General features: G+C 38.2%; 1 protein-coding gene across 2 annotated transcripts in view; it reads right to left on the minus strand.

The window, feature by feature from the left end:
• The window catches only part of utp15 (UTP15 small subunit processome component), a 58829-nt gene that overhangs the window by 1660 nt on the left and 39346 nt on the right, over positions 1–17823 (minus strand). For both annotated transcript variants that reach the window (XM_073048306.1, XM_073048307.1), the window contains 5 exons: positions 16951–17035; positions 14218–14376; positions 12588–12689; positions 10429–10562; positions 6526–6584 (listed from right to left, as the gene is read on the minus strand). In XM_073048306.1, the coding sequence (XP_072904407.1) occupies positions 6526–6584; positions 10429–10562; positions 12588–12689; positions 14218–14376; positions 16951–17035 (539 nt within the window). The remainder of the gene's footprint in view (positions 1–6525; positions 6585–10428; positions 10563–12587; positions 12690–14217; positions 14377–16950; positions 17036–17823) is intronic.

The raw sequence follows: 17823 nt of genomic DNA on the forward strand, positions 1-17823 counted from the left end.
CCACAAATAAATTATGTCAAAGCAAAAATGACAAAATCTATTGCAATACTGTATAAAGCACAAGATTTCTTAAATCAGGAATCTTTGTATACATTATACTGTTCACTTATAGTCCCATATGTGACTGACTGTGTAGAGGTATGGGGAAATACATACAAAACAAATACAAACTCCATTTTTCTACTCCAAAAGAAAGTTATACGAATTGTAAATAAATTATTATGAGCCAACCAATCCACTATTTATTCAACTAAACACTTTAAAATTCAGAGATTTCGTAGATTTTAAAATAATACAAATTATGTATAAAGTAAAAACTGGACAGTTACCACAAAGTATCCAAAGGTTGTTTAAAATGAGAGAAAGTCAACATGATTTGAGAGGAACATATACATTTCAAAAGCAAAGGATAAGAACAAATGTTAAAAAATCATTGTATTTTGGTCAGAGGGGTGAATCTATGGAACAGTTGTAGTAAGAATTTAAAAACATGCACTACACTTGTTTAAAAAATTATTTAATGAACAAATATAAAATACATGATTTAAAATGAATAGGAGTAATGTAAATAAATGATACTTGGAATTGGATTTTGTGTTAAAAGATTATGAATTTTTTTGTTTTTGATGTGATGATTGACGCCAAATATGTTGTATAAGAGGGGTAGGCATAATAAGCTGTAGCTTCAGCCTACACCCTTTCAGTCTGTTTTAAAGAATATCTACTTTTTTGTTGTAATTTTGTTCTATGAAATTATCATTGTAAATGATGCTTCTTGTTATGTTATAATTTCATTCAAAACAATAGATATTTTAACTTATTTAAAATCAATCTTTTTAGTCAGTTAGTAAGACTCCCTTAAATAATTTCTAATTTTAATAAGTTCTTCTTGTAGTTGTAAATTGAACTTTGAAAAAGTTATTTCATCTTAAACTTCACAGAGTCAACTTCCCATATGTCAACTGCAACTAACCTGCTTTCAGGTCTTTCATAATGTCACCTTCAGAACATGGTTGAGTGATGACACAACCACAATTTACTGGAATACACTGGGTATTTTGCTTTGCAATGAATCTGACACCCATCACTTTGCATGCAAGTTACTATGCTTATATTTGCAAGTCAATTTGAAATGGTAGCGCGACGGCCGCGCACGCAGTCATTCCAGGAATGAATATCTGTTATCTGTGAGTAGGGGCCGTGCACAATCCTGATTTGATTGGGACGGACATGAGAAGCACGGAGGAACATCTGGTGAAACTTCTGACATGCCTGTTTCACTGCTGCAGCTACTGTGCGATTGAGAAATCTCCGGAGAGGAAGGCCCCAAATCCTCGGCTTTGCCTGTTGCTTGGCGGCCGGGGTCGAAGTGCTCAGCAGAGATGGTGCTCGGTGTCAGAGAGTTGGTTGGAGGCTCGAAGTTTTTCGGACAGACTCAGAGTTGGCTATGGTCGGATGCTTCCAGAGGCTGCATCGGGAAGCTTTGCAGTGCTGGAGGTTCATGGCAGGAAGAGTTTTTCTTCCTTCTACCGTCTACGTGAGATGATGGGCTATCGAGGACTTTGAGACTTTTTATTACCGTGTCCATGGTCTGCCCGTATCAAATTACAGCATTGCTTTGCACTGTTGTAACTGTATGTTATAATTATGTGGTTTTTGTAAGTTAGTCTTGGTCTGTCTTGTGTTTTTGTGATATCATACTGGAGGAACATTGCATCATTTCTTTATGCATGCATTACTAAATGACAATAAACGAGGACTGAGTGTCCTCACCATCTAATCTAATAAATTTACAGCCTATTTCTTATAAGAAATGTCAATCACTGGGTACAACGTGCATAGGAATTGAGGTAGAAAATTTATGCAGAGAGGACTTGAATACAAAAGTATTGCTGAAGCCTTATAAGACATTGGTCAAAATCATTTGGAAGGTTGAGAGAAATTCTGGGCCCTGTACCAAGACGGATGTGCTGGACCTAGAGAGGTCCAGAGGAGATACACAGGAATGATCCAGAGAATGAAAAGGTTAACCTAAGAGGAGTGTTTAACGGCTCTGGGCCTATACTTAGAGCTTAAAAGAATGAGGGAATCTCACTGATACTGAAAGGCCTGGGCAGAGTGGACAGGAAGAGGATGTTTCCATTTGGGAAATCTAGGGTGCAAGGGCATCCCTTTAGAATTGAGATGAAGAAATTCATTCTCAACCAAAAAATATGGTGAATCTGCAGCTATTTATCATAGGGATAAGAAAAATTGCTACCCTGAGCACAGTGAACATTTGAAATTCCCTGAACTAGGAGGATGGTGGAGGCTCACTTACTGTGTTCATTCAAAACACAAATAGATTTTCAGACATTAAAAAAAATTTAAGAAGTTGTAGAAAATGGCACTGAGATTGAAGATCAGCCATGACCTTAAAGAATAAAAGTACCGGATGGCCTACAGCTGCTCCTATATTTTATGTTCTTCAATTTCAAATAGAAAAATCCCAAGTCTCCCACAATCACAAATGAAGATTCCATCTTCGATCATACTCCAGGTGCTACTGAAGGGTTAAATCACATTCTCCCTTCATCTATGGAATATACAGTGCCTATAAAAAGTATTCAACCCCCCTTGGAAGTTTTCATGTTTCATTGTTCTACAACACGAATCACAGTGGATTTAATTTGGATTTCTTATCACTAATCAGTGGGAAAAAACATACGTGTCAAAGTGAAAACATATCACTACAAGCTGATCTAAATTAATCAAAAATATTAAACACAAAATAATTGATTGCATAAGTATTCACCCCATTTAATATGACACACCAAGTCATAACTGATGCAGCCAATTGGTTTTTGAAGTCACAAAATTAGTTAAATGGAGATCAGTTTCTGGAGGCCTGTGTGCAGTCAAGGTCCTTCCGTTGATTGCAGTAAGAATACACCTGTATCAGGAAGGTGCAATTGCTGGTGGGTCAGTATCCTAGCAAAAACTACACCATGAAGACAAATGAACACCCCAAGCAACTCCGCGAAAAGGTTATTGAAAAGTACTACATATACAAGAAAATTTCCAAGTTACTGTAAAATTGTTGATGTAAGTCAATCATCAAAAAATGGAAAGAATATGGCACAGCTGTAAATCTGCCTGGAGCAGGCCGTACTCAAAAACTGAATGACCATACAAGAAAGGGACTAGTGAGTGAGGCCAAGAGACCTATGACAACTCTGGAGGAGTTAGGAGCTTCAGTGGCAGAGATGGGAGAGACTGCGCATACAACTGTTACCCAGGTGTTTCACCTGTCGAAGCTTTATGGGAGAATGGCAAAGAGAAAGCTACTGCTGTAAACACTCACATGAAATTTCAGCTAGAGTTTGCCAGAAAGCACGTGGGAGACTCTGAAGTCAGCTGGAAGAAGGTTCTATGGTCTGATGAAACCAAAATTGAGATTTTTGGTCATCAGGCTAAATACAATGTTTGGCATAAGCCAAACTGCATTGCACATCATCAAAATCACAACATTCCTACCATGAAATATGGTGGTGGTTGCATCATGTTGTTAGGATGCTTCACTGCAGTAGGTGCTGGAAGGTTTGTGAAGGGACAGGGTAAAATGAATGCAGATAGTCCAGGGGAATCCTGGAGGAAAACCTGATGCACTCTGCAAGAGAACTGCAACATGGGAGAAGATTTGTTTTCCAGCAAGACAATGACCACACGCAAAAAGACAAAGCTTCATAGGAATTGCTTGAAAACAAAGTTAATGTCTTGGAGTGGTCAAATCAAAGTCCAGACTTCAATCCAATTGAGAATTGGTAGCTTGAATCAAAACAGGCTATTCACTCACGATCCCCATGAAATTAGACAGAGCTTGAGCAATTTTATAAAGAAGAATAGGAAAAAATTGCAGTGTCCAGATGTGCAAAGCTGATAGAGACCTATCCACACAGACTCAAGGCTGTAATTGCTGTCAAAGGTGCATCTACTGAATACTGATTTGAAGGGGGTGAATACTTATGCAATCAATTATTTTGTGTTTTATATTTGTAATTAATTTAGATCACTTTGTAAGATCTGTTTTCATTTTGACATGAGACCTTTTCTGTTGATCTAATTAAGGCCTAATTAAATCCACTGTGATTCAATGTTGTAAAACAATAAAACATGAAAACTTCCAAGGGGGGGGGGGGGGTGAATACTTTTTACAGGCACTATGTTTAACTCAGAATAAATTGATGAGACAAAACTATGCTCTTCAAAAGGGGAAAAATAACTTGTACAACATAATATTAACATCTATAATAGGGTGGCACAATAGCAGTTAAAGCATCACTTTACGATGCCTGAAATCATCGGTCAGGGTTCAATTCCCGATGCTGCCTGTAAGGAGCTTGTACATTCATCACATGAGCGCATGGATTCTCTCTGGGTACCCTGGTTTCCTCCCACATTTCAAAGACTCATGGTTAGGATTAGTGAGTTGTGGGCATGCTACATTAGTGCCAAAAGCTTAGTTGTCCACCGAGCAAAATCTCACTGATTTGATTAGACTTTGTCGTAAGTGATGAATTTCATTGTATGTTTTGATGAGTAAGTGACAAATAAAGCTAACCTACCAAACTAGCAGTGTAATTAAGAGAATGTGGTCAGTACAAATAAACGTTTAAGACCCATCTCACAAATGGATTTCATGTGCAGCAGAGGAAAGTATTTTGGATAGCATGAGGACAATATTGCTGAATCAAGTTGTTGTTAAAATGCAAAAAAGTGTGTCACAAATTGCCAAACTTGTATTTTGTTCAAAGAAGAATCAGGGAAAGAGAAGAGTAAAAAGTAAACATAAAAACAACTGCTCAAAGATGTATAATCTATGATATGTTAAAATATTTATAGTTAAGGGATACAACCATATATCTTAAATAAAAACAAAAAGTGCTGGAGATCCTCATCAGGTCAGACAATATCAGTGGGAAGGGAACAGAGTTGACATTTCCGTTCAAAGAATCTTTGTCACAGTAGCTCCCAAATTTTCTGATTTTGTTTTACATTTCCAGCATCCGCAGTTTTTCAGGAACACAAGACAGCAGATGCTGTAATCTGTTGCAAACATCTGCTGGAGGAACAGTGGCTCAGGCAGCATCTGTGGAGGCAGAGGGCTGGATGTTGTTTTAGATCCTAAATCCTGATGCAAGGCCTCGACTCCAAACACCTCCACTGATGCTGCCTGAGCTGCTGAGTTCCTTCAGCAGCACTTTCTTTGCATTTGCAACTAGAAATCTTTTCTGACATAGTTTGAAGCTGCTTTTCCAACATTGCTGCAGCAATGTGAGAAACCATATTAGAATCCACTAGGTTCACAAGTACATAAAAGATATTGCAGTTACCAATTAGGCTCTCTTTATAAACATAGATAGTGTATTCTAGATTATTGGGCCACCGATTAATTGGGACAGCTGCTTATTTGGGACTGTATGCTGCTTAATTGGGGCAGGAGATTGATGCTGAATGGTTTCTAACCAGCATCAGTTACATGTGCTTGTATTCAAAATGCAGTGATTTTGGCCACTGATAGTTGCTGAGAAATAAGCAGTAAGACGATTTAAAACGGTTTTGCACACTGCGGTTTCAAGCAATCAGGCTTAGAGATGTCAGAAACTGCAGGGAATGAAAATGAAATGATGTTACTATTAGAACTATGAAGAATTTGAAGGTATTGACAATCATTTGGAATGTTACAATGAAAATGAAAATTTGGAGGATGCAATCATTGAAAGCTTTGTATGAAGGCAGTCCATTATCTGCACTGATTTTATTCATTTAATTAATCAAAGAACACAGCAGCTTACACTGGATGAATTCCTCCATCAATAAGTTTTATAGTTCCATAGTAGTATTAGTAATGTTCTAATTTGTTCTGTATTTCATTTCAATACATAATTTATGACTCAGTTAAATGGTAGTTTGCCTTTTTTTTTTAAATAAATTTTTAGAACCATTTCCATGGAACTTTGGCTAATTGGGGCAGCCGCTTAATTGGGCCAAAGTGCATTTTTCTTGATGTGTCTCAAATCACCAAAATCGATTGTAGTCGCAAAAAAGTAAATCTCGTTTATCCATTTAGTAAGTTTCAGCTTAACAGTGAAGAAAGAAAATGTACTTCACTGGCATGCAGTGGAAAGTTAGTACTAGTAACTATTCAATATATATTAATAGGCAAATAATAAATTTCTGGCATATATACATCCCACACAAATCACAGGAATAAACTCTCATGCTATGAAACATGGTGTGCAGCAGGGACCCAACTAATGGGTTTTAATCTCCCTGGTATTTTACCGAAGGAAATTGCAGCTTATTCATTAGTCGATATTGAGCAAACAACATGTCAAGTAACAGACAGTGAAGCCACTGAAAACAGAGCTGCAATTCCAACCCGAACATGGAATTTGAGGCAATGTTTTCAATTGGTATCACCAAGGACAACACATTGAAAATTAACGTTACAAGATCAAGCAAAAAATGAAAAAAAATACTTACCAATAATAATCTCAGCAACATTTACTAAAATGGAAGTGAACCTCGGCTTAACAACATTCCTAAAAATACAAAGGTATGTCACTAAACAATGGCAATTCTCACATGAAATTTGAGCATACATTATGTCTTCAGTTCCAGATATACCCAATACAGAGGTTACCATAATCCTTAACAAATTTCTTTCTTTCAGGAATGTGGGTTCACTTCTAAGATATTAAGATAGACTGATTTTCTACTTAGGAGTAGAAAATGAAAATGTAGAAAATGATACTCATTTTCTACTTCTTAGAAGTGGGTTCACTTCTAAGATATTAAGATAGACTCATAAGATAGACATGTTTTTCATTGTCACAAATGGAACCATAACAACATTTCTTTTTTTGTGTCACTCGGAATGTCTTCTGCATTGAATCATTCTGCTCAACATGTCCCTGCCAATGGAAGAACCCTGATTAATTGCACTGTTTGATATCTGACTGGAGCCCCTTCAGACTGAGTGCCTCATTTAAAAAAAATACACATATAAAGGTTGGGTGGCGGGGTAGAGATATGTCCCTACCAAAGGAGGGGTAAGGTGCTCCTTCCCTCCACTAGCCTGCTGGTCTGGGCAAGGTGTAGCATCATGATCAGGGTCATGTGCAGCTATGGGAACAGGTGGAAGATGGTCGTATGAGCAGCCGGTGCACATCACAAGTCCTGGCAGTACGACTGCCGATGCATGGCAGATAATCTTTGAAGAGTATTGGTAACAACTGGTGTCACCTGTCTTGTAATGGTACCACACAGAAGTCAATGGCAAACCACTTCTGTAGAAAAATTAGCCAACAACAATCACGGTCATGGAAAGACCATGATCGCCTACATCATGTGACGCAGCACATATTGAACAATATATGAAGGTGGCAATGACTGTACAAATGATGAGGATGTCTGCCTCCATTACTGAGTTTGTGAACTAACACACTTTCTGTAATGAGTGCAAAGGGACCTATCTGAATATAGTCGGCCCTCCTTATCCACGAGTTCCACAAGCTCGATTTCAACCAACGGCGAATCGCGAAAACCCAGAAGTGCTCTTCCAGCACAGCATGCTTGTTATTCGAGCATGTACAGACTTTTTTTTCTTGTCATTATTCCCTAAACAATGCAGTATAACTATTTTACATACCATTTACATTGCATTAGGTATTATAAGTAATCTAGAGATGATTTAAAATATATGGGAGGATGTGCGTGGGTTATCGTGGATCAGGATCGAAAAAAATCGGAAGTACTCTTACTAAGTAAGTCGAAACAGGTACATCCAGTATTATTTAGCGTCAGTCAAACGTTTGTCTTAGTATATAGTATATATTTTACCTTTCTATGCATATAAAATGCTTAAGAATGTATGTTCCCGAGTTCGATCCAGTGACAGACCGCTCCCGAGTACACTCTCCACCGTGCCAGGCTGACGTGGAGGATCAAAAACCCAAAACCCAATAATTAAACCACTGCGTTGCTTAGTAATAATTGTAGCTTTCATCGGGGCAGGGCCTTTCTCACTTTATCCTTTAAAATTGTTCAGATCATTGACCGACTGTAGCCTAACACTTTTCCAATGACCGATGGTGTTTCACCTTTTTCCAATCGCTTTATTATTTCCACATTATTTTCAATTGTGATCGTGATTATTTTCGTGAACAGAAACACCGCAGATTCAGAGCTCTGCCGCCGGATTATAATGTCCACCACATTGAGACAGGTTAGATAAGGTCTGGGGTACCGCTGGGTCCTAAGGTCCACTCCAATGAGACAGATTGAATAAGGGACTTGAGCATCCTCATTTTTTGGTATCCACGAGGGGTCCCGGAACCAATCCCTCACAGATGAGGGCCGACTGTATTCACAGAATTTTAAAGGTGACAAGATCTGTTAAGAGTAGGGTTAGTAATGGACATAGGACAATCAGCTTCAAAAACAGAAATAGAAACAAACAGTTCAAAAGCAGGAAGTTACAATGAACTTATAATTGGCTAAGTTACAACTTCCACCTTAAAGGATTTAAATATCCAAGAGGATTCAGGGATAAGGGGTTTGTTGGTGCTGGAGGAGGTGGTGTGGCTGTTCTGCCTTGCAACACAGGAGACTGACAGGAGTTTAGTGGGAGTACAATAGCACCATAGTTAAGGTACTAGATTTGTAATGGTGAAACTAGTATTGCTAATTCAGAAACAAGATCAAATTGCACCACTGCAGTTGCTGAATTTAAAGTTTTTTTTAAAAAAAACTAGCAATAACAGCATCCACAAACCTACCAGATAGGTAAATCAGATAGGATTTTTATGACAATGTCCTTCAGGAAAGGAAATTTGCCATCTACTCTGTCTGATCTATGCTCAATAAAATTGACAATAAATTCCAGTTTCACCAACAATATTTACATTCTGGGAATGAATAAATAACCATAGCAACACACAAAATGCTGAAGAAACTCAGTAGGTCAGGGAAATGAACAAACAATTGAAGTTAAATAACCATAACAGTCTGAGAAAAAAATAGCAGAAAACTGTTCCTTTCAGAACACATTTCAAGGGGATACACGGATTGTTTTAAACAATAGAGTAGTTTCAGATCCAGGACATTGGTAGCAAGCGTGATAGAAAGAAAAACAATGTCTTCAAAAGGTAATAGATGGTGAAGGAAAACAAGGCTGTAAGGAAAAGGCAATGAACTGACTAGATTGCTCAACGTTTGTCATTGTGCTAGTACGGGCCAAATGGAGCTCATCTGTGCAGTAGTATGAGTCTAAGAGAGCCAAATACTTTGAGAATTTTATTATTTTCTTTTAAATATATATACATTTTTAAAATTCAGCTCACTTAAATATGCCATGGCATAGTAAAGAGTTTATCTGCTAAGGATCTATCAGCATGCATCAAAAAGCAATTTCTGGTTCACTCTGTACTGACAGCCATTTTAAGATCAGAGGTTTATTTTTATGATAAATGTTTAGATGGATTCAGGAATCTGCATGTTATCACTCTGGTCACCCAATTACACCAACCCAAGGTTTCCAGTGTTGAATATGAAATAAATTTCAGAGTCTTGAATTCTAACTTTATCACTTTTCATTTCTAACAGAGATGAACAATTCCGACATATTCCAAACCCGAGCACGTGCATGAACTTTGCCGAAAATATCACTAATAACAAAACTAAATCTTTAAAAAATAGGCTAATAAGTGGTTAAGTAACTGAGTAGGTGAGGTGTTCCCAAACTCAGTGTATCTCTGGAATCATTTGTCAATTGCAGAAGGCAGATCTCAGTGATCACTTTCACCCAGAAGTGGGCCAAGCAACACATAGTCTCAAGTGGTGGTACCAAGGCTTCACAATGGCCTTGATGAGTTTTATCAGAAGCCAAGGTTACAGTTGGAGCTTTGCCATCTGTCAAAATTTGTGAAGCAATTAATGTGGTTTTAAATGTACCTGGTACTCAGAAGCATTTAAAAACTGTTAATGTTGATATAAAATATATTTAGAAGATCTAAACAATCTTATTAAAATACATTCAACTTAAATAATTGAAATTACATCCACCTTCCAAATTCCAAAGTTCTCAAATGTGCAACAAACTTAATGGGCTCTTTGATCGTACCCGAGGTATGACATAGTGTAGAACAATTTTCTAGCACATTGCTGGAAATCTCAAGAAAAAAAAAAAACTGCCTCCAATGCAAGAAAGCAGATTGACATACAGGACTTTATCACTCACCAAGTCCAGGACCAAGAGGGACCATTTTTGTGAATTTACTTCTGCAGTCATGCTGAACAGGTAGCAACAATTCACTTTATTGCTGGCACTTTTAACAATGCTACATTATTCTATGAATAGCACTTTCAACCATTAATATTCATTACCTGATAAGAAAGTCAAGTATGACAGCAAGTTGCTTCTCATTTCGTCCTGCCAGTGCATTTTGAAGTGTCCCTCTGCGTTTAAGCTCTTGCATTACACCAACTGTAACTTCTGGGGTCTTTATCCTGACATGTGACTGCAAAATAACAGTCAGTTCAGAACAGTGCAGGATTTCAACCATATATTAAGCACAGTGTAAATACACTAAAACGGTGAACTCAAAAGCATTTCTTACAAAGTGTTTTTTGGCTAGAAGTTAGATTACCATTAGCTTGATTATGAGTTGGTATTAGTTTGAATATCCTCAAAAGTAACATGAACTTGCCCTGTGAAGCACAAAAAGCAAAAAAGCTGCAGGTAGTATTCTCAGTATACAGTTGCAAGAAAAAATCTGTGAACCCTTTGTTTTTCTACATTAATTACTCATAAAATGTGGTCTGATCTTCATCCAAGTCACAATAATAGACAATCTCCAAACAATTGTACTTCTCATCAATACTGAGTACACCATTTAAACAATCACAGACTAGGTTCAAAAAAGTATGTGAGCCTCTGGGGTAAAGCAGTCTACAAAAGCTATTTGGAGTCAGGCATTCCAATCAATGAGATGAGATTGGAGGCCTATATAAAAAAAAGACACACAAAGTCAGGTTACTAACAGAGCCTGCTCTTCTCAAGAAAGATCTGTTTACTTGCACTATGCTTCGATCAAACCAACTTTCAGAGGACTTTAGGAGGGGGATTGTGGAGATGCATGAAAAGGCTACAAAAACATTTCTAAAGACCTGAGTGTTCATCAGGCCACAGTAAGAGGAAATTGTCCATAAATGAAGGAAATTCAGTACTGTTGCTACTCTCCCTAGGAGTGGGTGCCCTGCAAAGTTCACAACAAGAACACAATGTGCAATGCTGAAAGAGGTGAAAAAGAACCCAAGGATAATAGCAAAAAACTTGTGGGCTGTTCATGCAAGGTATCACAGAAATATTGATGAACTGAAACACTTTTGCATGAAGGAATGATCTAAAATTCCTCCTCACCATTGTGCAAATCTGATCAGCAGCTACAGGAAACATTTGCTGGAGGTTATTGCTGCTAAAGAAGGTTCTACTAGTTAAGTACGAGGGTTTACATACTTTTTCCAGCTGGACTGTGAGTGATTAAACATTGTGTTCAATAAAGACATGAAAAGTACAACTGCTTGTGTGTTATTACTTTAGACAGATTGTGTTTGTCTACTATTGTGACTTGGATGAAGATCAGACCATATTTTATGAGTAATTAATGCAGTAAACCAGGAAACAGAAAAGGGTTCACAAACTTTTTCTTGCAACTGTACATATGTATGTTAGTTGCCAACTCTCTAACTGTGCTACTCTGCAAGCTTCAAATAGAATACCTGCTCCAGATTTTTTGAGGGATCGTCATCAAAATTATAGTTCATTCATTGATAAAATTAAGAAATAAAAATCTACAATTTCGTAATAAAATAATTTTATTTTAAAAAATTATTTCCTTCCTTCCCCCACCCCCCATTACAAACATTTACTTATTAATAACACTGACACTGCTCTTGGCAAAACCCTACTTCAAGAAAATATACTTTAGAAAGACAATCTGAACATCAAAAATCTAATTCTCTTCACTAAAATGTGTAATGTACTACAAAAAAATTAAACACTGGTTCATTTCAAAACAAGGAACACCAGAAGCAACATACAGGCAGTTCCCAGCTTACAAGAGTTCTATTCCTGAGAAATGTTCATAACCTAAACTGTTCCCAATCTGTTAATGAACATAAAGTTTGTGGGAGGACCACACAAATAGCTGTGACAAGAAAATGAACAGGCACAGGAAGAGCTCCCAAAAGCTGTCCTTGCTGACTCGCTAAGTGAGCCAGTGAGTCAGCCCAACGTTCCCACCCCTGTTCAGCTTGCCCCAGCACCCGACTGCTGTGGCTTAGTGATGGCGGACACATGGATGCACTTGCAAATGCCCCATTCCCCAACCAGCAAGAAATGCCAGCAGCTGAAAAATCCATCCCTATCCAGTCAGCTGGTTTCTCAAACCCTCATTCATATGCATGTGCCGTCCTTAAATCAGCACAATCATCTCAAGGACAAATTTCTCCATGTGTATTGAACAATCAGGGTGAGCTTTTACCTTCAATACAGCATCAAGTGCAAGGGACACCTGGAAAGACTTCAATAGCTTGTCATATTTGCTTAGGTGCTGCCGCACAGGCCTGTTGACCAAAAAGTCATCCTTGAATGGGGAAAGAATGTAAACATAAATTTGTTCTAGTTAAAAACATAGTATTTAATTTTTAGAAAGTGATCAATTTCCAGACTGTGCTTTTCACCATTAAATGTAATTTTTAAATAGTTAAAAATATAAGACAAATATTACAATAAGCCTATTTAAATAGAATCCAAAAAAAATTGTGAAATCAATTTCACAACTGCATGATGCAGGGCTCAATATTGAAGACATAATTACATTTTGTTCAACATGGATCTACTGTTATAAGATAAACATATGAAGTACAATAAGAACAATTGGAACTTAAAAAGAGTCACTAATGAGTAAAAATAGCATTTGAAAGTGGTTATGATGGCAATTTAAGACAACTTGACACACAAATGGGCATTCATTATGAGTCCTTAACGATTGTAATATCATTCGTAGAGATTTAGTTCGAATTGTTACCATTTCCAATAGGTTTTGTATCAATCAACTTGGCTAATAAACAGAATTCACATAACATAATGGAGATTCCTGGTTGATGCAGCAGACAGAGTGCTCGATGAAGCAGCACCCCCCCCCCCCCCACCCCCCGTGTTCTAGCCTCCAGTGGACACAGTGACTCGCAGACAATGGGCCTCCCTTCAGACTTTTGGACCCAGGATTACAGCCACTGAGCTTCAACTTCCGACTGACCTTTGGGCTTCGATCTTCATTATCAACCCCAGCACTAGCTGATGACAGGATCTGGAACTCCAGGCTTTAAACTCCAAACTGGCCAACTCACATACCTGGGGAAAATGGGGGTGGGGACCGGCCCTTGGGACACCTGCTCAACTGGACGTCCGATCTTGAGATTGGGAGGGTGGGGGCCACCAGTCTTCAGCCTCTTTAACCCTTATCCACAGCGCTTGCCAGCACAACGTTCATGGATGTCCTTCATCACATCCACCATCACCAGCCTTCGAAAGTGAAGCAGAAGTCTAGAACCCACCCTGACCTCTAACTCATCCCCCATCCCTGTTCCCAAACCCTAATCTGGCCTCCAACTCCCCCACATTCCTGTCCTAAATTCCACTCTGTCCCCAAAACCATCCCTACAAACTCAGAAAACAACTATGTCTGAGCCATGACTTGAGACTGCAGCTTAGCATCATCTTGACCAATACGATTCCTCCTTTTTCAGCTCTTTGCCTCTTCCACCTATCACTTCCTAGCTTCTCAAATCATTTCCTTTCATCATTCCTCCCCTACCTACCTTCCACTTCACCTCGACTCACCTATTTCCTGCCAACTTATGTTCCTCCCCTCACCCCTTTTTTATTCTAATATTGGTCCCTTTCCTTTCCAGCCCTGATGAAGGGTCTCTGCCTAAAACATCGTGTTGATTTCCCTCCACAGACGCTGCCTGACCTGAGATCCTCCTACATTTTGTGTGTATTCTCATATAACTCTGTCCTCTGGACCTGCATTATAGGTCAGTAGTTGAAATACACATATGGAACCTCACTAAAATTAAACTAAATATTAACATCTCACTATCGCTCACCTTTTTTGTTATGTAATCTTTTCCTTTAATGAAATATCTGTAAGAAGGTCCTCTTCTCGCTTTTGCATCAACCACTTCGTGCTTCTTTACATTCTGTTTCCGATGTTGAACACTCAGGACACTATTTGTCATTCCGACAACAATGGCTTCATCTTCAGGCTAAAAATAATATATAAAATAAATTGCAAAGAGTTGAGCAACCAAAGTTTGCTATTTAAAATACAAGCTTTTCACTAAGCAGAACGTACAAACTGACATAGCAGTAAGGTCAGAAACCTTCTGGGGTTAGAGTTCCAGATTACCAAGCAGCACCCACTACTATAAAATACTTGAGCAACCAAGGATAGGTAATAATCAGAAACGGAACCAATCACAGCTGTGCTACTACTACGAAAGAAATCTGGCTTTACTGAAGATTCCTAGGGATAGGATTGACACACATTTGGAAACGCATGAACATATTAAGGGTAGTCAGCAGGGATTTGTGCAGGAAAGATACCACTTCACAAGCTAAGTATTTTTTGAAGTGTTGAGGACGATTGAGGGTAGGGCAATGAATGTTATCTATGTGGCTTTACAAGGTCCCTCGTGGAAGGTTGGCCCAGAAGTTAAAGTCACATACAGTGACATGCAAAAGTTTGGGTACACCTGCTCAAAATTTCCATTACTGTGAATAGCTAAGCAAGTAAAAGATGACCTGATTTCCAAAAGACATAAAGTTAAAGATGACACATTGCTTTAATATTTTAAGCAAGATTACTTTTTTATTTCCATCTTTTACAGTTTCAAAATAACAAAAAAGGAAAAGGGCCAGAAGCAAAAGTTTGGGCACCCTGCATGACAGTACTTAGTAACATCCCTTTTGGCAAGAATCACAGCTTGTAAACACTTTTTGTAGCCAGCTAATAGTCTTTCAATTCTTGTTTGGGGGGATTTTCGCCCATTCTTCCTTGCAAAAGGCTTCCAGTTCTGTGAGATTCTTGGGCTGTCTTGCATGCACTGCTCTTTTGAGGTCTATCCACAGATTCTCTTTTGAGGTCTATCCACAAGTTCTATTCAAAATATTCAAAGGAACATCTAAACAAGTCTGATGCATTTTGGAAACAAGCCCAGTGGACTGATGAAGTTAAAATAGAACTTTTTGGCCGCAATGAGCAAAGGTACGTTTGGAGAAAAAAGGGTGCAGAATTTCAAGAAAAAAAACCCTCTGCAACTGTTAAGCACGGGGGGGGGGGGGGGGGGGGGGTGGATCAATCATGCTTTGCAATTGTGTTGCAGCCAGTGTCACGGGGAACATTTACTGGTAGAGGGAAGAATGAATTCAATTAAATACCAGCAGATTCTGGAAGCAAACATCACACCGTCTGTAAAAAAAAAAGCTGAAGATGAAAAGAGGATGGCTTCTACAACAGGATAATGATCCTTAAACATCCACAATGGACTACCTCAAGAGGCACAAGCTGAAGGTTTTGCCATGGCCCTCATAGTCCCCTGACCTGAACACTGAGAATCTGTGGATAGACCTCAAAAGAGCAGTACGTGCAAGACGGCCCAAGAATCTCACAGAACTAGAAGCCTTTTGCAAGGAAGAATGGGTGAAAATCCTCCAAACAATTGAAAGACTCTTAGTTGGCTACAAAAAGCATTTACAAGCTGTGATTCTTGCCAAAGGAGGTGTTACTAAGTGCTGCCATGCAGGGTGCCCAAAATTTTCCTACAGGCCCCTTTTCCTTTTTTGTTATTTTGAAACTGTAAGAGATATTAATAAAAAAAGCTTTCTTGCTTAAAATATTAAAGAGGTGTGTCATCTTTAACTTTATGCCTTTTGGAAATCGGTTCATCTTTTACTCACCTAGTTATTCACAGTAACAGAAATTTTGAGCAGGGATGCCCAAACTTTTGCATGCCACTGTAGTATCCATGGTGTGTTGGCAAGTTGAGTATAAAATTGGTTGTGATCTTGCTGTGATCTGTGCAGGGAACCCACTCCTAGGGACAGTAGCAACAGTACCGAATTTACTCCATTTGTGGACACTTCGATATGCTTTTGTAGCCTTTTCACGTTCTCTACAATTCTTCTAAGGCCCTCTGAAAATTGTTTTGATCAGGGCATACTGCACATGAACAGATCTTTCTTGAAAAGAACATGCTCTGTCAGTAACCTGACTTGGTGTGTCTCTACACTCAATCTCATCTCATTGATTGGAACACCTGACTCTAAATAGCTTTTGTAGAAAGCATTACCCCAGACACTCATATATGCATACAAGTACAACTGTTTGTGTGTTAATAGTTTGGGCAGACTGTGTTTGTCTATTATTGTGATTTAGATGAAGATCAGACCACATTTTATAAGTAATTAATGCAGAAAACCAGGTAATTGCAATGGGTTCACAAACTCTCTTGCAACTGTACTTAAGAAGCGCAGGGGAGGTGGTAAAAGCAGATACAATAGTGACATTTAAGAGACATTTTAGATAGATATCAACAGGCAGGAAATACAGATCACGTGCAGGCAGATGTGATTAATGAGACTGATATCATAGTTTGCTCAGACATGGTGGGCCAACGAGCCTTTTCCTGTACTCTACTGCTCTATGTCCAGTGCAACTAAATATATTACTATTCAAACAACATTCAAGTGTTTTACACAAATTATAAAAATTTCAAGTCATTCTGTAAATACCTGGAGAAGAAACAAAATATCATAGCAGAACAAAATCTTATACTCACCGCTAAAGCTAAACTCAGAATGGATGCTGCATAATTCAAAGTGTGTACTACTTTGTACGTCGATGTACTGTATATTTTGACATGCCTAGAAGTTCAAAAATAAATAAACTCACCAAAAAATGTAACATCAAAGAAAACCACCATATGGCAGTACAGATGTAAATGCAAAACATTGAACATATGGAGAATTGTTTAATCATAAAATCAGAATTTTACTGTAGAACTACAGAATTTGGTCAAGACCACAGTGACATCCAAAATTATTCAGTTCCAACAAAAGGACATTCTCAGACTGTTTTCTCTTTTAACAAAAAATGCACCCCTCCATTTTAAAAACTGTTAAGAGGTTTGATTCGTATCATTGATTCTGGTAGGCACTGCACATTATAATATCTGCATAAGTAAATGCTCCAGTTATTTATCTCTTCCTCATGATGGTTTTATAAATTTCACTTACGGGATTTGGGTTTACTACTTAAGCAAGCATTTATCATTTCCTCTAAGCTGCATCTGAAAATGTGCTAGCATGCCACATCCTGAATGGCAGCAATTCTTCAGATTAAGGTACTACCACATTGTTGCTAAATAGAGTTGTATGACTGAGATCTAGTGATGAAGACGACAAATTACTTCCAAGTCAATAGTGTACAACTTGTATCATATATACATAAGTATAATAAGACCTGCTGACTTTGTCCTTCTCAGTGCAGAGGTTAGAAAAGATAGTTAGAAATATAGGATTAGAAACTGCAGCACATTTGGCAAACGGAACAGACTGTAGCTACTAAAAAACAGGCAGAGTGAAAGTTTAAGATGATTGATAGAGTGCCAAACAGACTGCTGTGCCTTGAATGATAGCAAGTCTCTATTACA

The sequence above is a fragment of the Hemitrygon akajei genome, chromosome 6 (genome assembly GCF_048418815.1).
Source record: "Hemitrygon akajei chromosome 6, sHemAka1.3, whole genome shotgun sequence".
Classification (NCBI taxonomy): domain Eukaryota; kingdom Metazoa; phylum Chordata; class Chondrichthyes; order Myliobatiformes; family Dasyatidae; genus Hemitrygon; species Hemitrygon akajei.